At 45.0% G+C, this 26,815-nt stretch overlaps 1 protein-coding gene across 1 annotated transcript; it reads right to left on the bottom strand.

The window, feature by feature from the left end:
• On the bottom strand, positions 1-22,631 carry LOC117205079 (inhibin beta chain). Its single transcript, XM_033443160.1, has 5 exons — positions 20,147-22,631; positions 4,004-4,224; positions 3,206-3,440; positions 2,603-2,780; positions 1-1,633 (listed from the first exon to the last, which is right to left on the bottom strand). Exons 1-5 carry the CDS (start codon positions 21,012-21,014, stop codon positions 1,393-1,395), a joined length of 1,743 nt encoding a protein of 580 aa, XP_033299051.1. The 5' UTR covers positions 21,015-22,631; the 3' UTR covers positions 1-1,392.
• Between the last annotated feature and the right edge of the window lie 4,184 nt (positions 22,632-26,815).

The following is a 26,815-nucleotide window of genomic DNA, read 5'->3' as shown; positions in this document are numbered from 1 at the left end:
TTTTCCTATTATCGTCCCTCGTGTGTATGTATCTATATCTCATTTATACATATATGCACATGTAGATACATATACGTATAAATCTATCATGTACGCATGCATTTTATAATATTTTTTGCTTTTTTTTTCAATTTAAGTCGTTTTCTTCGATACTTTCAAATGTTTCGCATAAAAAACAAGGCAATCAGATTGAGTTTCTTTTTTCTTTTTATAGTTTACACTTAAACTTTACGCTCGTATTTAAATATTTATACTCGGTTAAATCACCTCGAGTGTTTGCATGTATATATAATATACATACGTAATACATAAACCCTAAAATTGGAATCACTCATTTTTACTTTCATTAGTTCCTTTCCCTTCGTTTTCCTCTTAATCGCGCAACTAGTACGAAAAGACTAAGCTCTTAGCAAGAAGTTCGTTTCGCGTAGCCTCTTTCCTCTCCAAACTCCCTTTGAATCCCGTGCTCTTTGCCACGAGCAATCATTAATAACGTGGCGTGGAAACGAAACGAACGTAATTCTCGTTGAACGGTTCTTTTCTTTATTCGTTTCTCTTCGTGCTCCTATTTCCACTCTTTTTTTTTCATCCAGTTGTCCGCGTTACTTTCACGTTTCCTTCTTTTCACACGTTTCCTCACGCGCTCTGGCTCTCGGTCTTCCTCTCACACGCACACACTCGCTTCATGTCCGTTTCTATTTACTCTCAGCCAGCTCTTATTAATAAACGAGCAAGTAATTTAGCTACAAGTCTTATTAGAAAACCTTCGCATTAACGGCTGAATCCGCGTTTCTTCTTTGCCCCGTTCTTCCCTGAACGCTTTCAGATCGCGATTGCGAATCCGGCGATTCGTTGGGTGTCGCGACCGAACCACCAACGAGCGAGAACGCGCGATCCGATCGTCGATTTACCATCCGAATCGGAGCCAGTCTATCTAAGAAGTGAGAAGCCTGTCGGATCGCGAGCAAAGTCGAAACGCGTCTAGTTTGCTTTCCAACGAACAACTTCGTTACATTCCGCCACGAACTACGTATATACAGAGCGAATGGAAAATCGAAGTAACGCGCTGGTGACGACCACGACCTACTAAACGGCCTCATCGCGATCAACAGCCACGAATTCTGCGGGCAAAGCGTTATGAAATTTGACAATATCGAAGGAACGCCGGACGAAGATCCGACGCGTATAAATATGTATACCGTACCTCGCTGTAAATCTCGAAAAGGCCGTTTCAGTGGACGCACTAGCCTCTTCGAATCGACTTCGAGTCCGCGTACAGGCTGCGTACGAACAGCATACACGGAGGGATTGTAAAGGGAGCGTAAAGGGAGCGTAAAGGGAGCGCGAAGGGAGAGCATAGAAGGAGCTATGTACGGAGTAGAAGACGAACGTTTAAGGGCAGCCGCATTCGTCCACTACCATCTTTGGTAGATCTCTCTTGATGATGTTGGAGTCAGGACCGTAGTAGATCAACGACATCGGCGAGAACTTGAGGGGAGCGCAGCAGGGCTGCATGCCAGCCAGTCGATCCATCTTTCGGTATTCCTCGATCACGTGGGTGTAGTAATTGAGGAAGGTGTCCGGTGTTCTGTGTCCGGCCGCGCAGTCTCCCCTGCAGTAATTCGCGTAGTACCTACGCAGATCGAACAACCCGTTTACGTTACTCCACGTAGTTTCCATAATTTTCACAAGCAAGTTTTTCAAAGCGACGATACCAACTTGGACGAACGTCCGTCAGTTCGTGCAACTAGAGAAATTCTCTGTCTGCGATCGGCATTGTTACCAGCTTGGTCGAAGCAAGTTAGGGTTGACGAATATTTACGCGAAGGGTTAGTCTAGCAGAGTTTTCGTCGATGTACGAAGTTCAAGGATATTTATATTTACGGTAAGATAGAATTGTATTACACGGTAAAATAGAAATTGTATTTAATTGGGGAAAATTTGAAGCAGATATCGAATTTCTGTTTCTCGTGCGTGCGTGTTCCCGCAGAACGGCAAACTTCGTTAAGCTGCAGACAATTCTGTTTGCAATAATTGCCGGTAAGTTAAGGGTTTAGGGCCGTTGCACTTGTAAGCGACACTCTGATTTCACGGGATACCCTACGAATGACTTGCAGTTACTGATCGACGGCTGTATCGTCTCGTGCCATCGTACAACGCGTATACCCCGCTCCACTCGTGTCTGCGTACGCTAACTCGATAACAATCCGATCGGCAAAACAACCATCCACCCCGACAACGTTGTGTCAATAATGCAACACCTCGTTTGTTCCTTCGACTGTGTGAAACTATACACAGCACTGCATCATCGGTCGCAACTAGACGGCGCCTTTTTACGCGAACTCGTACTTTTCTCAACCTGATTTGACAAACAGATATCGTCCGTATTTTTGCATATCACGTACACTCTGCGTATTATCGCGCTGTTAAATAAGCGCGTAAAAGTCCGCTTCGCAGCCTACGACGATTTCGACCGCTCTATCGATGTCGCAAAGTCGAAGATCGCATTTTAAGTCGACGACTCGAATAACTTCAGCTCACCTTACGTCGCAAGAGGATCGCGCTTCAGATTCTTACGATACGATTTCGTTATCGTCCTTACCCTTGAGGAGCGATTATCCAGTCGTCCCAGCCGAGCTGAGAAAAATTTACGTAGAACCTTTGCTTGCAGCATTGACCCTTTATAGCACCGCTGCACTCGATCGCTCGCCTTCTAACCCGTTTCACAGCCGCGGGATCCGTGCGGACGACTAGGAAAGGCCTATCCGGATCTTGAGTACCTGCGAAACGTGGTTTTTCGTGACTTTGTGATTATTCGCTAATACCGCCACGAGACACGATTATCACGTTTGCGATAGACAAATTTGAAACGAATATAAAAATAAAAATACACGTATTCGAATTACAAGGTATTTCTCGCAAGCGAACAATTAATTATTCGTTATGTTAGCCGTGATATCGAGCGGAACCTATGTTTAATATCGATACGTTTAATCGCACGTGTGTTTAAGACACTGTACATTTTCTGCTAAAAGTGTCGCTAGTAACCTGCAACTTTTACACGTTCGAACGTGTTCCATAGTTTCGCGGTGTTTTCAAATCTTACGAAACGAATATCGATGATCGATCGATCACAGCGTCGACGATATTTCTACGCGTTCAAACAAATTTCTCGGGAAAAGAAAAAGTCAGGATAGTTGGATACCTTTTGCGTTTAAAGATGACTCGATCACGTGCGGGGAATGTCCGTCAAAGGTGGATACGTAGACGTGCGAGCCACATCCGGTACAGTCGACGAGCAACGTTAATTTATCTCTGGCGGTATCCCGACTCGTCGTGTACCAACTGTTCACAACCTTGGTGACGTCGAACTTGAGCCAACCCAGTTGTCCAACGTTTACTCCCAGCGACGTGACCATCTCCAAGTATTGACCTAGCTCCTACGAAACCACGTGTATATCCATTTATCCGTTTTTCGCCAGGGAAGGAGAACGACCGCGAATTATTTTATTTTTCACCCTACTCGGCATTACTCGAAGCTTCCCGATCGGCTGAAACCCGTCAACCGTAGTCGCTAATATTGGACGAACGATTGCTAAGACGACTTAAGATCGCAGTACGTTTTAACGCGATTACATTTATATAAGTCGAACGAAAGTGGTCGAGCGTCCTTTTTCTTGTCGCTATCGTACGTATAATTATCGCACGAAGATCCTAGATGCGACGAAGAGCAACCGACGCGTAATTCGCGCGTGTCTACGAACTTGATCGGGTTATTTGGAAAATTTACGCCCCGTCTTCGGGAACATGTGGCACTCGTCGAGACAAGTAAGGAAAAAAGCTTTCTGAAAGGCTTTCTGTATAAGCGTGCGCATTCGGAATATTCAGTAGCGAGAAACACGCGATTATAAAGGGGAAATTACGAAAGTTAATTACTCGACGCGTTACATATATGCGATAAGAACATCCAAGCGAATCTAAATAATCGACCGGTCGAGATTACCTTTCCACGCAAGTGCGTCGTGTTGCCGCAGCGTACTCTAAATACCCAGAGAGTAATATTTCTTTGGTTCGTTTGACCCTGACGATGATGTTGATAATGGTGGGCGTGCCTGAATTCCACTCTGGTCCAAAGGGTTGCTCTTTTGATCCTCAGTGGCTCCAACGCGGGTTCTCCACTGGACATTGGAAATTCCAATAACGGCTGTCCGTTCAGCGTACGTCCTGAGAACAAGAAGCATTCGTTTCGTTAAAAAGAGGCATCAAGCAGGATAAAAGATCACGCCAATTTTTACGTCTATTTGAATTTTTCATTCCAACAACGCGACGCGATGGTGTGATATTGAAACGAGAGAATATCGGTAGTCGACTAAGAAGGACTCGCGACGAAATCCGACAGACGTAACGAGGATTACAAGCAAGATGAATTTTTCTTTCAGAGGCGAATCGCTTTGTCGTTCGAGCGTAATCTCGCTCGTATATAACCGCTCGTTATACTACAAAAACTGTCTAATAGCAAGAACCAAAACGGACATATATAACATGTATGCATATGTATGTATACATATAGAGAAAAAGAACACGAGATGCAGGGATAAGGAGAGAGAAAGTGTAATGCACTCGGCGGTTCGAAGCTCGTGTGCCAGGAGCAGTGTGTTGGCGGGAGACACAGGGATTCGCATATACATAGGAGAGTGCGATGAAATATAAGAGGCGAGAGAAGGTTGTTCGTGTACAAGCGTAACGAGAGATACATCGAAGCTATCGAGCAGTGCACGCGTAGACACGGGCGCAGGTTAACACACGCGGATCTGCAAATATCGGTGTCGGTGTGTGCGCATACTGTGAAAGCAGCGCGGCTTTATCCCTTAACGGTTTAGTGAGTCACGGACCGAGTGCCGTTGGAGGGACGAGGATAAGCATGGGGTGTCTGCCACCCGTCTGTCTTCCGCCTTCCATTCCCCGCAACCCGCGCTTCTTCTCTCTTTCGCCACTTCACCCCTTTCATTTCGTTCCTTACCCTCCTCTCTCCGCTCACTGTCCCGTTATTTCCTTTTCTTTCCTACCCTTGTGCAGCCAGCCTGTAGGCACCGCCGACACTGACACCGCCGACACCGACACCGACACCGCCGACACCGACACCGGCACCGACACCGACACCGACACCGACACCGACGCTCAGACCAACACCACGACACGACAACAACGTAGACACCGATACCGACATAGACACAATCGGAGACTCCCCTACTAGAGCCAACGACGTCCACACCCTCAACGTTACCCCCGACGTCTATGGTCTAGAGTCTAGAGCGTCGTGACGCCAACCACGAAGATATTCAACCTACCGATCTTTTGGCTCTACTCGTTTAACCCTTCAAGTATGGACCAACAGATATAGAAGCGTACAGCCACGCACACGTAGAGGTAGAATATTCGTATTCGTATTGCAAGTTAGATCGTTGCTGGATCCTGGAGTTTCATGGACGCGTGGGAAATTTCAAGACGCAGGGAAAAGGGAAATTTTCGTAGTCGAGGAGCGAACGCGGGAGAAAAAGTCGAACCGTTCGATCGTTCGTTCGCTGTCTTTAGTTGTACGTATTGAGCGATATAATTGTCCGCCGTTTAACAGTTAGTCGAGTATTTGTTTTTTTATTAGAAAATCGTTCGAAATCGCGCGTCTCTTTCGCTACCGGCATCCGATGCTATCGTTAATGGATAGATCGCGTTCGTTCGAAGCAAACGAAACGGAAATCTTTATTACGCGATCAATATCGTCCGTCATGTGCCACGACCAGTGAGATTTTGGCTCGTGGATCGCCAGACTCGCCACAAGGTTTCCAGCAATTGTCGTTTGCCGAGCGTCCTCTTATTTCGATGAGACGGCACGGCGGCGTCAATTCTTCACCGCGATTTCTACTGCAAACTGACGTTCCTGTCGTTATTTCGTTAAGGATTAGAACCGATTTTCAATCCTACACTCGCATCTTTGGTAGAAGAGAAGGAAAGAAAGGATATTCGTCGCTGACAATGGGAGATAAACGACCAGAAGTAATTTAGTATCTCAACGGAACGCGTACACGCGTTCTCGTATCCACGATCGCGATTTCGTAGAACGAGACGACGAAATAGATGCTACATGTCCCGTATGTATATATCGTAGGATATCTTGGCCTCCTTTTCGCTCCTTCTCGTTCCCCTCCTTTGCTAAGTGGATGACACGATCCGCGATAAGGGTGAAAATAATTTTCCTTTATTCTCCGGTGGAACGAGCGTGTTCTAGGGATCGGTTCGTAAACCGTGAAATCATTGTCTAACGTTACTACGATTAGATTAACCAGGGGTTAAGGTAGACGTTGTCTGAGACAGCTAAGTTTCCATATCTTAAGATTCAGTCTGCAACTTTACGCAATAGAATAGATAACCCTCTTATGCAACCGCGTCTCATAACTATAATACAAAGCCATCTAAGAACATACTATTCTTATTTGCCGCGGTTAACACGACGAGAAACAAGGTATTTATTCTTGCTTCGTAATTATAGAATTAGGAATACTTTGTTTTCTTCTCGATTCTCTCTGATGTCCAACCACAAGTAACATTTCCGTGTATTTGCGTTTCATCGCTTGATACAAATTCATAGCGAAGTGGTCGTTTGCCGATTAATCGAATCGAACGTATTAATTCGTGTAGGCAGTTGGCGAGCCGTCACCTTTCGTTTTTCGTCGACGTGGAGGGTAACGAATTCGTCGTCGTTTGTAACGGCGGTTAAGCGCGCGCGAACTGACGAATCGAGAGAGGCGTTGTACGACTTTCGTCCGGCCTCGCTCGAGTTTCGAGTGCATCGTGTGTCGCACTTTTCGAGGTCGGTGCATCGGGTACTTTTGCCGCTGCGCCGCAATGCGACACACCACTGAATCTCCATTCCCATTTTCTCGCTTTGATAACTCGCATCTTTTTCGTATGGGCAACCCTGCGTACGAATATCGCTCGGTCGATGGTGCAACGTCGAATTGATATTTGCCTGGAAACCGATGCCTCGTTATCGAAAACTCGTATCCATCTTTCGATCGCAGCGTTGCAAAAAAGTTGGAAAAATCGGGAAATAGCGGAATTACGATTAGGCGTGCGCGAATATGCATCGCCGGTCGCAAATATCCGCGCGCTTGCTTGTATTTCGTAATGTACGTTTTCATTAGAGAAATGCGAATATATCAAATTATAATGATTTTACTCGATCGATCGAGCGGAACGTTTAAGAAAATTCTAAACGCTGGAAACTTCCATTGGTCCGAGTAAAGAAATCGTTACTTTGCGTAGACACGGGACGATTTGTGGATCGTCGGAGTAGACAAGATTTAAGGATGCCATTCGCTGGATCGAGAGCGCTTGGGTGGTATCGCATGAACACGATACGCACGTTCTAAACTGTAATAACGACGAATGCTTTCGACTCTCTGTACAAAATCAGAGATAAAAAGATTCCAAGATGGATACAAAAGTACGTACGATATATTGATCCATCGATATACCGAGACTCGAGTTACGTATCGAAACCTAGAAAATCGGAGTGTGTAAAGATACAAAGTTTGTACGTAATATGCGAGAATATACGAAATGTCCAAAGTAGCTACGGTTATAATATTTACTGGGCGAAACACGTTATAGGACTATGCCGTATTACAAAGAACGATGTCTACGTCTTGACTCGCTATCGGATGAACGCTGGTTCTAAGAAAATTTGAATCGCCAAGTAACTTTGTCATCTAATTAGGCGTAATTTCCCTGCGATGTGCGTAGTTCTACGTATAAACATTTTGCTGAAAAAAATTGAAATGTATCGAGCAGAAATTGAAGATGCGATCGTCTTAACCCATTCCTTTCGCTATGTTCACAAAGATCTTGAAATCATGAAAAATATATACAGGGTAGTTGGTAACTGGTAGTACAAGCGCAAAGGGGGTGATTCTAGGCGAAAAAAGAAGTCGAAAATATGGAATAAAAATTTTTCGTTCGAGGCTTCGTTTTCGAGAAAATCGACATTGAATTTTGGCTCGGTACGCGTGCACTTTATCGCGTCTCGTTATAACGGATCTCAATGTAGATCGTTGTCTCGATGGAAAAATTAAAAAAAAAATTAAAAAGAAATTTTTATTCTATATTTTCGACTTCTTTTTTCGCGTAGAATCATCCCCCGTACATACGTACGTGAAGCTAATTGTAAGAACCTTGTCGTTTTTCAGATTTAAGATTTCACGGTAAAAAATTTACGCGTGTCCGTGGCTGATGAAACGATAAATCGTGAAAGATCGTTCGCAGCATCGGGAGCACCTTATGCAAGAAGATGACGGAATAATATCTTTTGATTCCGCGGTTTCCTCCCCGAGTCTCGTTCTTTTTCTTTCGCTGCTGTGCGACTGCTCGTAAACGAGGTTAGCGCGATCAAGGGAGGATGTGCCCGTAAATTTGGTGTGGGAGCATGTCACTAAAGGAAAGAGGGGTCTCTTCGTCGCCAAGTCGTCCATTTAAGACGTCGCGCAGCATAGTAACGCAGAGGAAAATCGCTACGAATGAACACTGAGTAGAGGCGAAGAAAAGGGAAGACGGGAGGAGACATAGAGGCAAAGAGTAGGAGTTAACTTTGTAGCAAGAAAGAGAACAGAGAGAGAGAGAGAGAGAGAGAGAAAGCAAGACGAGCAAAAGGGGGTGGAAAAAATGAGACAAATATATGATTTTGACAGTATCGATCCAAAAACAGGGTAACAAAGTTGTTAATTCGATTCCAATTTACCCACTTCGACGTACTGCCCATTGCCTCGTTTGGCTTTCTGGATTATTTCATCGAAATACATGAAAAATCAACTACAAAAATTGTACACTGGTAGCAGAGGGATATAAAGAATGTTAGAAGAAACGTAACGAGATTTCATCGAACAATCGCTAAAAGCAACCCGATGAAACATCGAAATAGTTTTCTCTTCGTCGTCGAAACAAGGGGAATTTCTTCCAGATGAACCGATAACCGTTGATTCGATACGTCAGTGTTCTTCTCCGAGAAGAATATTCGCTAGAACTCTTCCAGAGATAAGGAGCAAAGGTAGTTGGATCGTAGGGGTGCGTCGAATCGCTAAATCGATGTAAACTAACGTAAGAGAAATAAAAATGCGAGCGGTTTCTTACGAACATTGGGATTAGATGGGAACAGGGGAAAAAAGAAAGGACAGGAATACGAGCTGCGTTGATAAAACTACGATGAAAGTGTATGGGGCAGGAGGGAATCGAAAGAATTTCTTTTATCGGCAAAATGTTAATAAACGTGGCTGGAAACGTGGATGGGTAAATAAAGAAGAAATAGAGAGGACGAAAGAAAACTGCGTATCGTGGTACTTTGAACGAGTCAAGGAAAATTTAGGGGAATGCTGACTGAATGAGTCTGTCAGAGTGCGGGGCGTAGTCTGAGACAATCGACGTAATGTTCGAATTCACCGCATGAATTTTCATTGGAAAATAGACGAAGAAGAATCGAAGAAATAAATCGTAATGTTACGAGTTTTATTTGCACGCAGGGTCGTGTATCCGCGTCAACGGGAGTCTCGATCGCTTCTCCGAACCTCGAACAAACGAGAAGCGTTTCTTCCCCATTTACACGACGTAATTCAAATAAAATTTTTCTTACGAAAGAACGATAAAAATACGAACGCGTAAAACTTGGGACAGGTTTGTGGAAATAAGAAGGCGATATAGGAACGTCCCATCTATCCGAAGATAATGCGTGGAAACACGCATCCGTAACAACGGCCCAGCAGAAAAGCGACGCAAGGACAGAGAAACACGGGAATCGCGAAAGAAAACGAAATAAGAAAATCCGAGGAAACGTTAGGCTGGCAACTAAGCGATTGCGGATTTTGTCAATATCACCTAATGACAAAATCCGCAATCGCTTAGTTGCCAACCCAATACATAGAAACGAGGATGTAGAGGCAGGACAAAACGAAAAAGTCGACCGATCGATGATTGTAACGTTAAAAGATTATTACGTTGCGTGTGTAAAAACGAAATGTTGAAATTTGTTAGACGACTGGGTGGGACAGAGCGAGACCGGGCGACAGGACGAGACACGACGCGACTCACGGATGATGGGAATCGCGGCGGTACTGTGAGAAACGACATCGCATGCAACGTAACTTCGTCGCTACCACGTTCTCTGTCGTCCACGGTCGAGAGTCCAACACCGTCGACCTCGGTGCGAATCTAATTACGGAACGACACGATACCGATGCGTTGCTCAATAATATCGCGTCCACAACCTCATGGTATATCGCGTATCTTATATAGGGCCGAGGCGATTGACCGTAATACGGTCGGTCAAATAAGAGGGTCAGATATAGCTGGTTGGTAACCCTGATCCAGATCTATCGTCGCCACGTGGTCGTTCGCTCGCTCCTTCGTTCGCGCTACCTACCCTCGCGACTCGCGATTCGAATCACGTGCTCGCAGGTGACGACTACCGGCTACCGATTCATCTTGCTTCGAGCGTTGCGGCTTTTTTCTGATCGATGTTCCACCGTCACCGGCGCGAATGTCGTTTAACGTCATCGGAGTTTCGAGTCCACCGCGTTTTTCTTTCATCGACAGGTTCCATCGGTGAGAACGACTCCGAACGTCGGACTTCCTGTAAGCCAGACGCGTAACCGAGTTTGATCGAACACGGTGTTCGAACGTAAAAATTGTGTAAAAACCTGGAAATGGGAGAAATTCGTAAGGGGCGAAAATAAAGAGGATCGGCACGGTGTACGAAAGCTTCTAAAATGGCTAAAGAAACGTAACGTAATCAAACGTTTGTTCCGCGCGTTAAATACGATAGCTACGCTCTGGATAGTTTCGAAACTTTTGCATATTACGCGCGTGCCGTGCATTTTTGTATCTACCAATCGAAAGTATGTACACGATATAGCTGCGTGTATAGAATTTAGCGGCCGGCATAAATACTTAGCTTCCATTCTTATAATTCAGATATCGATTAGATTTTTTAATCTATAGAAAACGAACGTCGTTTCCTATTTCGGTCTAAGGCTGTGTAATACGTAATACGATAGTAAAATGTACGCGCTAATGGCAAAAATAAAACGCTGCAAATGAGAGATTCACGTTGGTAAAGTGACTGCAAGTTGCTCGAATTTAGGTGATTTGACTAATCTGAACGAGGTTTAGGCATGTCGGTCGATGTTACAAACAAACGGTTGATTCACGGTGTAGAGGAAATGGACTGGCTCGTTTGTACGATAACAGTCCAGAAGGTTATGTTCCTGGAAAACGTGTCTATATCATACTTGTCGCGTGTTTCACTACCATCCGCATCGCGAGGTAATCCGTTGTCGCGGTGATGTTATCATAGCCGTCGTGAATTCACGTCATAAATTACATTCGATAAATTGCATTCTTAAACAGCGTTCTGTTCTTCGAGTATACAACTCGTTCTCCAAATTCCGAATCTTCGAAGTGTCTGGCCGCACACCGTGGAAACCATTTACGTAACGCGTTATTCGTATCGTACGAAATTTTTTGAAATTTGCAACGTTCGTTAAAATATAACGGATAATTGACTGTTTAAATATTTTCGACTTGGACACAGTATCGTGTAGCTTCTATATACGCGTTTTCAGTTTTCTTTCAAACTTTATCGGTATAACGTGGCCGTGTCTCGCGAGAGAAAGTAGCGAAATTTCTAAACGTTTCGTACGACACGTGCGCTGTGCATGCCACGCGTTTCCAACGTTTGCTCCTCGAAAAATGTCAAAGTCTTGGACGTGTCCCCGCGATCGATAAAATCACGGAATGTCGATCGATCGGATCGAATTCCACGCAGCTCTGATTCGTACATCGCATTCGCGTATCGCGACTCTCGCTTTGGATGCGCCTCTATGCCCTGTACGTTTAATTTCCAAAAATGGAAAGCCAGTCGCTTTAAGTCGTAAAGTTGATCGATTGACTCTGCGGAAAATATGAAACGCATTCGATTGCGGCAAGGGGTTGGCGAGACGAGAAGAGAGGGGCTGTGAGGTAGGGGGTTGAAGGAGAAGGAGGCAGGAGGAGGAGAGAGACGGGAGAAGGGTAGAGGGTGGCGCACGGGGTAGGGTGGTAGTGGAGGGATGAAAACGGGGCGTTTCCCAAGGCAAAGTATCCCAAGTCCGGCGAACAATTAGACGACTCGTACCCTTTTGTTAAGGGGCATGATTAAGGATTCTCGTCGCGTCTACGCGTTTTGGAAAAGGGAATTCCGCGCTCGTTTCACGGTATCGCAACCGAGATTCTTTCGATCTTTGAGTCTTCGACTGTCCCGTTCGATCCGTTCTTTGTATCGACGAATGTGAGCGAAATTATACGGCGCACCAAGAAGGTGAGCAACGATGTTTCCATCTCGCGGAACGAGAAACGCGAATTCGAATGAAAAGCGCGTCGATCGTTCGCCCATGGGCATCGCCACGGGATAAAGTGGAAAGCTCGATGACTTTTAACCGATCTTCGTATTCCGTCGAAGAGAAAACGATGGGAAAGGCCAGAGATCGTAATCGAGAATCGATTAAATGAAAAAGAAAAGAGCGAAGAAGAAACGTTAAGTATAAATACGAAACGAATGGAGAGAAGACGGGGGAGGAAAGATAAGGTTGGGATATAAAGTCGGAGGAAAGCGGAGGAAGCAACGGTAGAAACAGCACGAGCAACGCGAGCAACGGGATAGAAGACGGAGAAGCACACCCTTGATTTCTATCCTAGAGCGGAGAGTGTAGTGCGGTAGGATGAGGAGAGTCAAGAGGGAATAAAGGGGGTGTAGTAGGAGATGTACGAAGAGCGGCGCCCAGCTGGAGCCACGTGCATCGATCTGACTACAGGCGCCAGCCGTCCTATCCGTCGGCTCGTTCGTCCATGAGTTCGACCCTGTCCCACTCCAACGCATGTCGAACCGTACCATCCCACTTTGAACATCCCGTCAGCCTCCCTGCTCCGACGTTTCTACCCGTATCCCGCACCAACGTCGCCCGACCGCCACTAGCATCCACCACCTCCTTCCTACCTCTTTTCTGCCTCTTTCCTACCTCCTTCTTCTTTTCATCCTCATTTTCTTCTCGTACAAGAAAAAGGAGGCAACCAGGAAGAAATCTCCCTGTTCCTCCTTTCGCACGAACCCCGTGCAACGCAGTGCCTTTTAACCTATGCGTGTCCTATTCGAAGAATTTGTCCATGCATTTGCCCTCAGGTTGAACGAACTCGCCACTTCGCTGCACCACTTTCTCAGATACAATTTTCTGTCGTGCTTTTTCTCTTCTTTCTACCAGACGATTAAAGAGATACAACGGTATAACCTTAGACGAACATTGCTGGCAAACGATCGGCGATTCGATAAGGAAGGTAATCGTTGCGCGATCTATGCAACGAACGTAAACTATTAGCAAAGAAGCTACGTTTTGGGTAGATTTTAAAATTGCTTTCTCTTTGGAAATGCCCAATCGACAGTTGAAATCATCGTGGCGAAGGGAACGCTCGCTCGACTTTGCTTCGCTTCGGTAAGACAGTTGGATATTTTGAAAATATTTGATACACGAGTCTACAACGCGGTATATTCGATAAAATTCCAACGAGATCTACCCAATTCTCGAACGTTTTTAAGTTTGCATGGTGTATAATTCGTTTTGAACCGTCGCCGGTATCGTCCCGTGTGAAATTGCGTATCGGTGAAACGCATTGTAATTTCCCGATCTAATATACTGCTTGAGCCTCGTTCAGAGGCTGGATCTCGTTGCCACGAGCGGCGAATATTTTATTTTCTAGCGACAAAATGGGAAGAGCCGAGCGAAAATGCTTTTACCCCTATATGGAGGGTTGAGGATCGTAATGGTGCAAGTTGGTCCACTGCTATTTTCCATAGGACAGCGTTCTCAGCTTATTATTGTAAAAAAATTCATTATATTTTCCAAATCTTGGAAATGTATCACGTCGGGGGATGAAATTGTAATTTTATTGATTACGAAACTAAAAGGATGGTATCGGCTCGATGGTCGATCCAGCTATTGGCAGCTTATATTTTACGAAAGTAGGAAAAGTATTATTGATCCACGCGACTCGTTATTTTCTATAAAAAAAAAAAAAAACGCGAATCTACCGTCCAAAAGCCTGTTATAATTTCAATTTGAATGTTCCGAAGCATCGCCGTTTGCGAGAAGCGACGAGAGAAAATAATTTTAACATCTCCGTTGGTATTACATCGAAAGAATGGGAAGGGAAAGGTGAAAAGCAAAAGGATTTCCGTTTCGTTCGTCACGATTCGTACGTACAACGAATTACGACGAGTTACGAGTTACAAGTTGCGAACTAGTGTCACGAGTTACTGGCTGCGACCGGCCGAGCTTTCACAGAGAATCGCGTTCAACAGACTCGTCGCCAAGTCCTTTTAAAAGAGAACAAACGTCGAACGCGTATTATGCCAACTCCCGCTCCTATAGTGGAAATCTACGACGATAAGATCTTTTTCGGCGATGACGAACGTTTGAAGAAACGGCGGAACGGATATCGCGCTCGTCGTGACCATTTCTTTCATATTATGGCGGTACGCATCGCGTACCTACCGTATCTGCTACTGTGAACGCTCCTCCACATTTTTTCATTTCTCCTCTCTCTACTTCCTTGCTCTTGTCGCGCAAACATTTTACCAAGAATCTGAAAACACACGATTTCACGAATACCGAAAGGAAATTGCATCCGAGCGCAATTGCAACTCGACGAACCTTACAAGCAATTAATAGTCAGACAGAACGAGTATTTTCAAAATAATGTACGGGCGCCATAAGCGCGATTCGCGAAAGAATTTGATCGAAATTTTTCGATCGGTCCGCAAATAAAATTACTTGATTATCGTCATCGAGGCTGGCGTCCTAATACAGTCGATTCTACGACGTGGAAAATCCTAGTAACTTGAATCGACTCACGCATTCGATGATCGAACCTTGACGTATTTTCTAACGTTTGTAGGAAAATTCGGCGGAAATTGGTTTATCCGAGCGGGTCGGAGGACGAGACAATTCGGATAATCGAGCGGGTTGGATAGTAATCGGAGGTTTGCTAGCAATCTCCAATTGTACGATAATTTATTAATTAATAACGTTAGTAAATTGAAAATGGAAAGCGAGAAAAAGCACTAGAATCGCTGAGGAGGATTTTATATCGGGATAGAAAAGTTTCCGACTCGTAAATCGATCTCTCGGTTACAGCAAGGGTGTCTTGCCTTTTGTAATTGTTTTAAGGCACCCGTAGCATTTTTCTATATGAACAATAAGTAGATTGCGGACTTTTATGCGTTTGTAAACAAAAAAATATGCAAGAATGCGAATAACGTCGAAAGATACGCGAGATATTCAAAGTAAAATGTTAGTCGTAACATATAGCGGGTGAAGCAAATCGCTGCGCAGATTTCGCTCGTTTAGTTGTTGTCGTAAAGGTATGAACTTGCATAAATATCCGCAGTCTAGTAACAAGTGATAAATTGTAGAAGCTTGGCAAAGGCGGTACCATTCGCATGCGATACGTAACTTGTTAAAATGCACCAAGTGTCGCAACTACTATAATGCAAGTTAATAATTGATTTTTAAACAAATATATCGTCGTCTGTAGCTGTAACGCTATCGGCGCATCTACTTACATCGATCGAAAAGTTCTAATAAATTTTACTTTATTCGGTATTGGTATTAATATTCGCGTAATACGTGTACCGTATGGAAAACTGTCGATCGATGTCAAAGAAATAAATTCTTACGGCTTCTGAACAACTATAAAAGTGTTAGAAAACGAAATATTCCGACTCGTTTGCACCAACGTACACGTAAAGGATACGCTAACGAACATTAAATAAACAAGGACAGGAAGAAAGAAACACGGATTTCGATGTTAACGGAGAACATTTTAAGCGATGAAAACAGAGTAATCGGATCGATCGAACGAATTCGAACGATCGTACATAAATAGGAATTATTTTCGTAGCTAAATGGATAGTTAAACGATCGTACATAAATAGAAATTATTTTCACAGTTGTATAGGCCTTGTGCGATTGAAAAAAATCTATGTTTCGCATCTGTACGTAAAGGCAGACGGTTTAGACAGAAAATCAATTAGACCGTGTTCTTGTGCCGAGAGGTTCAAATAATCAGAAAGTTGCTCGACATAGAAAACTTTCCACGGAACGAATACGATCCCAAGAAAAGATTCAACGAGGAGGAAAAGGGAAGAATCATCGGAGAAGGAACAGTCGGAAATTTGGCTCCCGTCTACGTTAGCACGAGTATACACACGTATATTCGAGTGTAACTAATTATTAATTAAGCAGAGCAACCGACGACTGCGTTTAGGCACGACAGTGCAATTCCCTGTCAAGAACGACGCTTTTCTTTCGAAAATTACTGCCAGTTATATCGTTCGATAAGTAATGACCAGACTATATACGTTGGAATAATCGAGGAAGAATGGGAGATGCGCATGCAGCAAGAATAAAGGAAAGCATTTTAAGATTTTACTTAGTAATTACAAGCAAACAACCGGTTGTTTATATATCCAGATACGCGAAGCTTGTCGCGTTTCTTATCTTCTGAATGGTATTAATATTATACCATGCTGTCACGAAATAACGACTAAATATTTTTAGTTGAAGGAAGAAAAAGTAAGAAGATACTTTGGTTCACTTGGAAATGACAAGTAAGCCGTGTTATTTAAAGAGCATCGTCCTTGAGTTATCAGTAAATTAATCATCGGTTGCTATCTACGTAGCTACTTTTCCCGAGCAACCATTCGATACACGCGCGATTTTTAATTTAACTCGGCGTATCTGATAAAGTAAAATTCGAAGCTCGGTTCTTTGGTTAGATAAACGTTTAAACGTAAACCGGTTGCCACGTAGCAGATTAAGCGCAAAGTTCTCCCGTTTACTCGTAAACCTGGAAATTCTTGAAATTGTTCGAGTCCTTGAGATTCTTCACATTGTTCAAACGCTTTCTCATATCTATTCTCTCCATAAACTGTTCCTCTTCACCTCGACGAATTTCTCCAACGCATTCTTCGCCACTGGTATTTTATATCTTTTGCGCTGGCGATCGCGATACTTTCCCAAACGTTACGCCATAACGTTCAATTTCCACAAAATATTGTACCATAATTGCCCGCTCTGTCGCTAGTTATCGGCAATTGTTTAGTCCACTAAAAAAAGTATCTTGTTTCAATCGTCTCTAAAAAATCTAGCGAGTCAACGCGTTAAGATTCGATCGGATCGATTTATTTCCAACGATTTCGATTATTTTCGTAACGAACGAGGAAGAAATTTGCACGTGATTTTTTTTCCTGCGTTCCACGTTTCGCGTTCCACGAAGCTTCGCCTCATCGAGACCGAGTTTCGTCGTTTCCTGTTCTTCGATCTCCAGCATCCGGTCGTATTTGTCCGGCATCTAAGTCGCTCCACTTATCTGTGTGCGAACGAGATTTGTCTGAAGAAAATCTGGCTAGTAAACGATGTTCGTACACCGAGTCAGGTGATACCACGGACTATAGGAATTTCGGCGTGTTACGCGGCTCAAAAAGGAAAAATGTGGAGGAAAAGTTACTCCGCGCCCCTCCCCCTCCCTCGTTGCTGAAGAGATCGATACGAAAGAGGCGATGGTGCTTTATAGTTTCTTTAGTTTCTTCAAAAAGAATGACGTGTTCACCGGCTATGTATAGTGACGGCAATATTAACGTTAAAGTATTACGCATGTCGTATTGTAACACGCTTATCGAGCAACCGATGTGCGCCGCCAGGGCGACGACCACGAATTTGCGCGCGTGCGAAATATTCACCAACACCCCGTACTCTAACAACCAAACCGAACGATCGTCTTGGAATACCAGAGTCGTTCGTTTTATGCTTATCGCTGTTTGTCGCCACGACGAATTAACCCTGCTACGATCCTCCAACATTTTTACTTCCATCTTGCTCTCGTTTCGGCAAACAGAAAGGATCTCTTAAGGTTGACACGCGCTTGCTACAACCGAATGCCGATCTCAATACGATCGTCTGTCGTAACGTGGTCTCGGAGGATCCAACCCGATCGCTCGTTCCCCTTAAATCAGCGAATCATTGACTCTGAAACGTGTACCAACTTTTTCTTTACGAGATGGCATTCTTATAGGTCTGTAACTACTAGTTTATACTAGTAAATACTAGTGATACCTGATATTAAATACGAATTGAACGACATTTGATATAAATCTTTCTTCTTATAAATCTTTCGCATTACATTTCTATCTTTCTGTTTGACTGAATTGTACGAATTTCGAAAGTGGAGGAAGCTAAAGTTTTTCCTCGTTTTCCTTTTGTCATCTTTATCGTTACTCCTCCTAACTATCCGTGTAACGTAAGTTCGCTCGAACGTATCTCGAAAAATAAGAAGCTGCTACTAGGCAGAGCAGCGTAACAGAGTATCGAAGATCCTGTGGAAACTTTTTACCAATATATAGCGTCTGCGTCGTACGAAACATCTTGTAACTTCGTTAGCAGTATAACGAGACTATCGCGATTATATCGGAGAAGTTCGAAGGAAATCTGTAAACGTACATAGAAGCCAGCGATGTCTTACCAATTTTCTACTAAATACGTGTTTGCAGCGAACGTCTCGTAACTTTTACGTACGTTCTCAGACCAGCTTCAAATTTGACCAATACGACGATGACAACCGTGTCTCGTTACACAGGGCCAATGAAATTGTCAAATGTTTTATACAAACACACGTATATGCAAAAGTTTCCTATGACACGTATTCGTGTGCCACTGTATACGGCGAAAGAATTCGTTAATTTAACCACGACGAATACGATAGGAATGACACGGTCGTAAATGCTGGCCAACGTGTTTCTTGTAGCTCCGGCTAGCTCTATTACCCTTATTGTTAAACTTAGAGTTACTGAACTACAGAACGAACTATAGACTGTCGTGGCGCGACACCCATATCTACGAGCCACGTGGCTTCAGCCGTGTGGCCACGCATGCATGCGAATCAAGGTGTCGTTCGTGACATTTTCTGCGTATATGTACCTCTTTTCCTCTCCTTTTCTTCGCCTAAACCCACCCTCCGCTCACACTCTCTTTCTCTCTTTTCTATTATTCCCAGCAATCCTGTTGTTCTTTGGCGATTCATCTGCTCGCGATTCAGGCAACAGGCCAATCGACCAAGTGGACTCCGAACGAACCACGTATTCCATTTGCAACGTGGTGGTTCGCGAAAAGTCCGATCGAACGGAAACTGAATCGTCCACGGTAATACAGCGGCTCGCGAAAATGCTCGAATACTTACCGCACAACGCTTTTACAGCGGCTGCAAAAAGTATTTCTACGCCATTGTATTTATTAGGTCATTTGCATGGCGATTAATTATGCGTGTTATATAAACCACGTTAAAACTGTATCCACGCCGTAACGAAACACGACTGTTGCGATTGTGTGCACAAAGTTGGAATAAAATTGTAAGTAGCTGCATGCGTACCGAGCTACGAGACGTTTAGCGCAATTGTACATTTGGCAAAGATCGCAAAAATATCCGAACGATCGATTATTCGTTTTAACGACAAACCTTGATATTCAATGGGACCATTTTTAGCCGTTTATCGGCCGGCAAACGTAAGAGTTTCGAGCGATTTTTATGTACCAACCACGCCTTTCTATCCGTTCAACGATTTCCGTTTCGTCATCGGCCGATGATCGTCGAATCGATACCGTCTCTAGCAAAGAGAATAAAACTGTTCATACAGATTCAAGGCGCGTGAACTAATTGCAAGTAGCGATTTGTTGGCTCTTATCGATGTGTGGCGTTAGAACAGCGTAATCGATACTAATAGCGCAGCGTGATATCGTAAATCTAACTGGATCGAAGTAATTCAGAAAATTAGGAAAGACAACTATCGTTTGGAAAACTGCGTGGTTCGTAAGCTTGGAGAAGACGTGCGCGTTTCAAGAGCTTGTGCGACGAACGGACGACGAACAACGGACGACGGACGACGGACGACGGACGAATGTCTGACAATAAGAAGACGAAGGATCGAGCGAAGAAGGACGAAACTCGTGGAAGGGTGGAAACTTACCAGGTTCGGCAAACGTGATGATCTCGGAGGTTCTCGCGTAGAAATCGTCCATCTCCTCTTCCGGTTCTTGGCCCTCGTGTTCGCCATAGCCTCGATAGGAAGAAGCGATCCTCGCGTTGTTGTCTTTCGCAGAGCTGTCGACTCGTTGATCGAGATTCCTATAGGAGTATTCGTCGGCACCGTAAAGGAACTCTGCGGAGTACACGTTCTCGCGATCGTTCCTCGATCTATCGGAAGATGGATAACGAGAGGACTGAGCCTCGGCTCTGTATAGAGTTTCGAGAGCCAAGTGCCTCGGTACGGTGGCCAAAGTTCTGTTCACATCCGGTCGTGCCCTAAGGCCAAGTTTAGTGAGTATCTGGTGTTTGATAGCCTCCAACCTTAGGTCGTCCGGAGTAGGCGTTACGGTGTCCTTCCTTTCGGAACCACCGCCCCTATAGTGCGTCTCGTGTATATGTTGTTGTTGGTCTTGTTCCTGTTGATGTTCTCTGTGTTGTTGGTGGTGTTGTTGGTGCTGCTGATGCGGACAACCTGGACATGTTTGATGATGATTCTGTCGCGGTTGTACGGGCGAGAACGTTAAACACCAGAGCGCCAACCCTATAAGAAAGACGTTCGAAGGTGGCAAGGATCCTCTGTATCTGAATAAAATGCGAGAGGGGGGTAGGTGAGATCGTTGATCTCGGCACGATCGACTCGAAGCGATCGATGGATCGTACGTTGTGGCGGTAGGAGCGGCTTTGCCAGCGGCAGCATGCTGCCCGTGATGAGCACGGCAACGCCGATCCCGGCACTCGATCTTCTTCCAGAACCTCTCGTTTCGACCTGCATTCGAATTGAGTCCTGATCTGTACGACACCTGGTGCATTTCGGCGGCGAGTCACCTCCTCCACCCCCACCACCACCTCCTCCTTCTCTCTCTGATCCTCCTTCTCTCTCCTTCTCGATCCGCTTCCGGTTCGAGCAAGGTATCCTTCGACTTTCTCGATCGGCGATCACCACCACCGATTCGGTCACGTTCGCTTCTAATCCTATCGGTAGCACGACTCGGATGAGAAACGGTGCCGACCGCCGAACCGATCGCGATACTGTTACTATTACGATCCGAATAAACGGGATGCTCAGTGTCCGTACAAGGAGGAGTAATCCTCGTTTCCGAGCAACGATACAGAGATAAGAGGGCGTGACGACCACGACAGGAACCTGTTGAGAAGGTAAAATTCGAGTGGGACGGTGACGACGACGATGGCGATGACGACGACGACGACGACGACGGCGACAGGGAAAAGGCATTCTCGCCTAAACCCCCCATTACCAACTACCCGGTGCCGCTGTTTCAGGATCGATCTCACCCGCAAGATGGACCGCCGTAACCGGGTACACCCTGCTCGCGTTTTCGGCCATTCGCGCTTTCGTTTCCACCGATTGCACGTCCACGGGTACGCGCCTCTAATTAAATATCTTTCTTTTTTATTTTCGTCCCCTTGCTTTTCCTCTTTTTCCTTTTTTCTCCTTCCCTCTTCTTCTTCTTCTTCTTCTTCTTCTTTTTCTTCTTCCTCTTCTTCTACCTCGTGACCTTTCCTCTAGCCTCTTCTGGATCTTCTTTCTACTCTTTTGCACGTGTAGTTATTCTGTATCTTCACTAGCGTGTTACAACAACCTTATCTTAATTTTTCGCTTCTTCCCTTTCTTCCGATTCTCCAACGACCGACTTCGACTATTCGACTACTCGACTGATTTTTACATGGGACACGAAATCGTTGACCCGAATCCCTCGATACGACCGTACGATCGTATATTATTCTAACGGGAGGTCGATCTTCAAAATCGCCCACTAAGGTCTTCTAGACTTTCTCGGACACTTTCTATGCGTACCTAATGTTTCACTACGGCTAAGGTCCTCGGAATGATGCACCATTTAAAGGCTTGAAACGACAGCACGTACAACGAGCGGCATTTGAGCCGATTTCTAAGTAGAAAGCCTTTCGATGATCGACGAACGGTTCTCCGGATCGAGTCCCTTGCGATCTACGCGTTGTCTTCTCCTCTCTTTCACTCGCCTAATGTCTCTTTATTGTCCGTGGAAAATCGGCTGCGATTCTGACCGAAGCGTGCTCCAGACATGTCCTTTTGGAATTGTCAAATTCCTCGCGCACATCCTTTTCGATCTATGCGATCAGATTGAAAATTCGAGACAAGGTGGTCGCGTTTTAGCGAGAATCAACGAAAATTCTATTTAACTAATCGACAAACTACAGCGATCGGCCTTTACTTTTCTCGTATTCTCTTACTTCTCGTTCCCTTTCTTTCCTCTCTTTTGCTTTGCTCGCCGGTATCATCCACGATAACGACGAAACGCCAAAGGATCCCTATAACGACCGAGGCACGCTTGTCGGAGGCGCGCCGGACACTGAGGGGCATCCACCACCACTACCAATACCGATACCACCACCGCCTTACCATCACCGCTAGCAGCAGCAGCAGCAGCAGCACCAGCAGCAGCACCACCAACACCACCACCAGCAGCAGCAGCACCAGCAGCAGCACCAGCAGCAGCAGCAGCAGCAGCAGCAGCAGTAGCACCACCACCACCACCACCACCACCAGCAGCAGCGTCGTAGCGACCGTCGCGACCGTCGCGACCGCCGCCACCAATACCACCACTGACCAGTGAAACACTATCCACCCACCCACCACGATATAGATACTGCAACAATCGGCTAAACTCCCCGATAACTTTACGTAGCTGATCCCTCGTATACGTTATGCTTGCAGCCGTTCCTCTACTTTTCTTCTACCTACCATTTACTGTATATTGGACTCGACGTCCAAGCATTTATCTATTTTTCCTTTCTTTCTTCCAGCCTGATTATACGTACGTGCAACGGTACCGCCTAAAACTCGAGCGTTTCTAGAGGGAAGAGCAGGAAAGACAAATATCGTGCGTATCCCGTCTCGTTAGAGTTACAGGTTACGCGTGTTCTTCGTTTCCTTAAAAAATGGCTAACGAAGTAACAGCGAGAAACGTATAGATAGATATGCGACTGGAGACGTAGGGTAGGAAAGAAGCAGAGAGAGAGAGAGAGAGAGAGATGGGGGAGGGAAGACAAAGTGGGCTGGGAACAGGCACCACGTGGTTCACGCGTGGTACCGCGACGCTTCCGTTTCGTTTCTCTCTCGCTCCACCCTGGCTATTCGAAAATATAATTTGCTATAAATTCGCACGAACAAACGAGCGTCGTCCTACTAATATGTCTCTATCGTGGAAAAGCTGGCCTTTGCGTTCGATTCGTTGAACTGGCGATCGTTCGATTTCGGACAACTCGTGATTCTTCAACCGACGAGAAGCCAAAGGGGACGGGTATAAACGGTTGAACAGTGGCAAATTTGTTGGATGTACGAAAACACGATTGTAATAGCCGTGTCGTGTCGATGGCGTCTGTAACTTTTGCGGTTCTCGACAGTCGGTGTAGAAAAGCAGCAGAAAAGATAGAAAGAAGGGATAGAGAGAGAAGCAAGGTAGCTGTAAGCATATTGATCAGAAGACGGTAGTTGGCCTCATGCCACGTGGTGATGCTGCGAGAGGCGCCGGACTCGTATTATGACCCAAGGCTTCTATTCTCCTCTCTTACTTTCTCTACGATTTTCCTATACGATCCTTCCCTTCTTTCCCCTTCTTCCACCGTCATCGTCCCCGAAATTCATCTCTTACTCTCCGCCCCGTCCTACCGTCATTATTTCCAATCTCTTTCGTCCCGTAAGTATCGAGAAAGATATTCGAGAATATGCAAACTTACGAGCAAAATCTTCTGACGCCCCGCGTCTGAAATTCTGTGTCGCTTCGAACAACCACTTATTTCATCTTCTTCTTTCCCCTTCCATGTCCTTTTTATTTTCCTTTATTAATTCCGATCGATCCGACGTACGAACGACTGCTCGCCCTATCTTTCTTCTCTTTTTTCTTTTCTGGATTCCCATTTTCTTGAATTTTCTCATTCCCTCGCTCCTCTTTTGTACTCTATATAGGTCTCATAACCTTGCGATTCGACGCCCTTCCTCCGGATGGCATCAACGCTGACAACCTTGAACAAAAGGAAAATCGAAAAGAGAAGCTGATATTGTTGCAATAGGCAGAAAACAGGGGGCTGTAGATTTTCTGCTTCGGCTTTACGACACCTTGTAACATTTTCTCGCAACAACCGAGACATTTTCTTCTGCTTTTTATTTCTTTGCGTTTCCATCTCGTTACCTCTTACCGCTATCCTTTGCGCGAATCGATAGAAGCCGATAAGAGCAAAGGAAAATTACGCGTTACCTACCATTGCTCGAATAAATTCCATTCCTGTAAGTGGAAAGGAAGAAACGTTAGTAAAATTGTATTCGCGTTGCATCGTTAAAAGAAGGAACGCTGTAAGGACGGTTAAGGCGTTTTTAAACTACAGACACGACTTTATCGTGACGTAGAAACGACAAACAGTCGACTCGTGTCTCTATCCTATCGACCGTCGAGTCGTGGTGATCGTGTACGGTGGTGACAACACACTCGTCTGTGGTAACAATGTACCTTAACCACGGCGAAAAAGCAATTTCTGTTTTATCAAACGTGGAAATAGTAGAACTTACGTTATCGCGACACGGTGATCATAATTGTAATATCAGAATGGAAAGGATGGCTCATCGCAGTCTCATTAATCGCAGTCTCTCGTAGTCGTTAAAGAAATCCGACAGAATTGTAATATTCCTCAGCAACGAAAATAAAATTGCTCCGATGTAAAACACGATGACGTTAACGGTTGATCGAGATCGATCGGTTACGATCGACGTACGTATCACACACACGACACACATGCTAAACTAAATCCTAAACGAAGTAAGGAGAGTAGAGTAAGAGACAGAGAAAAATCGGGTGTTCTCGCTGTCGAGGCTCGAGTTTGTTCGTAGCGATGGGATCTGAAACGCTTCGTATCCGTATGGTACATGTGGCGAGAAATTCGAATAATTTTCGACACGATTCGAAGCTTGAAACTTTCCAAAGTCTCGTATTATTATGACAACTCGATCTTTTCACACTTTGTTCGATATTTTACGCCGATGATACCGCTTGGATAAAATTAATCGAACCGCGTGTAAAATACTTCGAAACCATTTTAAACTCTCGAGAATTTCAAGATTTTCGAGAGATTCCAGCTTCGAATCGCGTGCCGAATGACTCGTGTTTTTTGCTTTATACGCAGATTCGAAGCGATTCGAAGCGTTTCGGATCCCATCGCTACTTGTTCGTGACGCGCGTCTCAGACCGTGCGAATTAGATTGATCTATCATTGCCTCGTCTGGCCGTCGTCTCGACGATCGTTGATCGCAACCGAGGCAAATATTATTTTCCTAGAACTGTCGCGATGTCAGCGATATCGCTGCTTTTATTTTCACTGCCATCGATCATGTGCGTTGGCCTCTCGAATCCCAACGGCTCGGTGGTCCTCTTTCTTTCTCCATACACACCCTTACATGGGAATGCGGTTCGGCCGAACGTGGATGATAAACGCGATGAATCTCCTTCCAGCGTCGTTACTAAAGAGACAAAGACGTGACGAAGAAGGAAAAGAAGCGAAATACGTTGAAACTTTAAAGAGATTTTTGAAAGCGTAACAGCGGATACGGTTGCGCACGTACCAAGGGGCTGTTGCAACGAGGAAGCTGCTTCGCTGTCTGGTGATTCGCGCCGTCCAACGAAAACCGATCGAAATTCAATAATTTTCTGAAAATTCCTGTAAGATCATGGCACGCTACGAGTTTCTTTTTTACTATGCGATATAAATTACAAGATACTTGTTACGAGGATACGATTTGCAGACATTTCGCCAAAGTATTTACACGATCGATCATCCGTTGTTATTCGTTGTATTAAAAATCCCAAATATATTCAGCGGGCCCATCCTTAACGCCTATTTAAGGCGACTGTTCGCTTTGTATACCAATCGTTCACTGATTATACGTTTGCTGCAGATTGTCTTCAAAATTCGAACGTAAGATTCGCATCCCGTTACGCTAACGAAAATTTCAAAACGTTTCGTCGTATAATACGTAAGTTTTCTCGTGGTATCCGTTGAAATACTCTGGCGAGCTATCGTACAGCTTACTTTTCCTTTCGTTAAACGCGATTTAAATATTCCAGGTAGCCGGTTGTTGCTGCGAACCCTTTGAACGGAAGCGGGAGGAGAGCAGACGCAGTGAGAAGGGAAGGACAAAGTTCGAGACGGTTTGATCGAACACGGATATGCGTGCAGTCGATGGCAATCTGGAAGTGGAAACGAATCAAGGGGGAATTATAGGTACTCGTCTTTCGTACGAGTTCGATGCTATCTGCCTTCTCCTTCCAAGAATTTCGCAGTATAAATAGGAAGCTCGTGGTCGGACTGGTGAGTCAAACGGGGCTAGTTAAATACAATTCGCTCCGGCTAAGGAAAACGCGAAATAACGAGGAATATTCGGCAACTGGCGGGATTTATGCACCCCTCTGGAACGAAGGAACAGCGACATTCCGAGCTGCACGAAAGACTTTTCGACCGGCCGCCGCTTCGATTGCGCGCACGGTTGATCGGTATCGAGGCGTCTCTGCCTCGTCGCCACTTCCTTTTCTCGTCTCTTTGATCTTTGATCCGTTCACTGACC

This window comes from Bombus bifarius, unplaced genomic scaffold, assembly GCF_011952205.1.
Source record: "Bombus bifarius isolate JDL3187 unplaced genomic scaffold, Bbif_JDL3187 scf7180000007966, whole genome shotgun sequence".
NCBI classification, from domain to species: domain Eukaryota; kingdom Metazoa; phylum Arthropoda; class Insecta; order Hymenoptera; family Apidae; genus Bombus; species Bombus bifarius.
This window is presented reverse-complemented; position numbering and strand designations above follow the sequence as displayed.

Coding starts and splice junctions, on each gene's coding strand:
- LOC117205079 (XM_033443160.1), bottom strand. CDS start 21,014: ATGCACCAGGTGTCGTACAGATCAGGACTCAATTCGAATGCAGGTCGA. Junction 3,441..4,003: donor CGACGCACTTGCGTGGAAAG/GTAATCTCGACC, acceptor GTGGTTTCGTAG/GAGCTAGGTCAATACTTGGA. Junction 1,634..2,602: donor TGGATAATCGCTCCTCAAGG/GTAAGGACGATA, acceptor CGATCTGCGTAG/GTACTACGCGAATTACTGCA.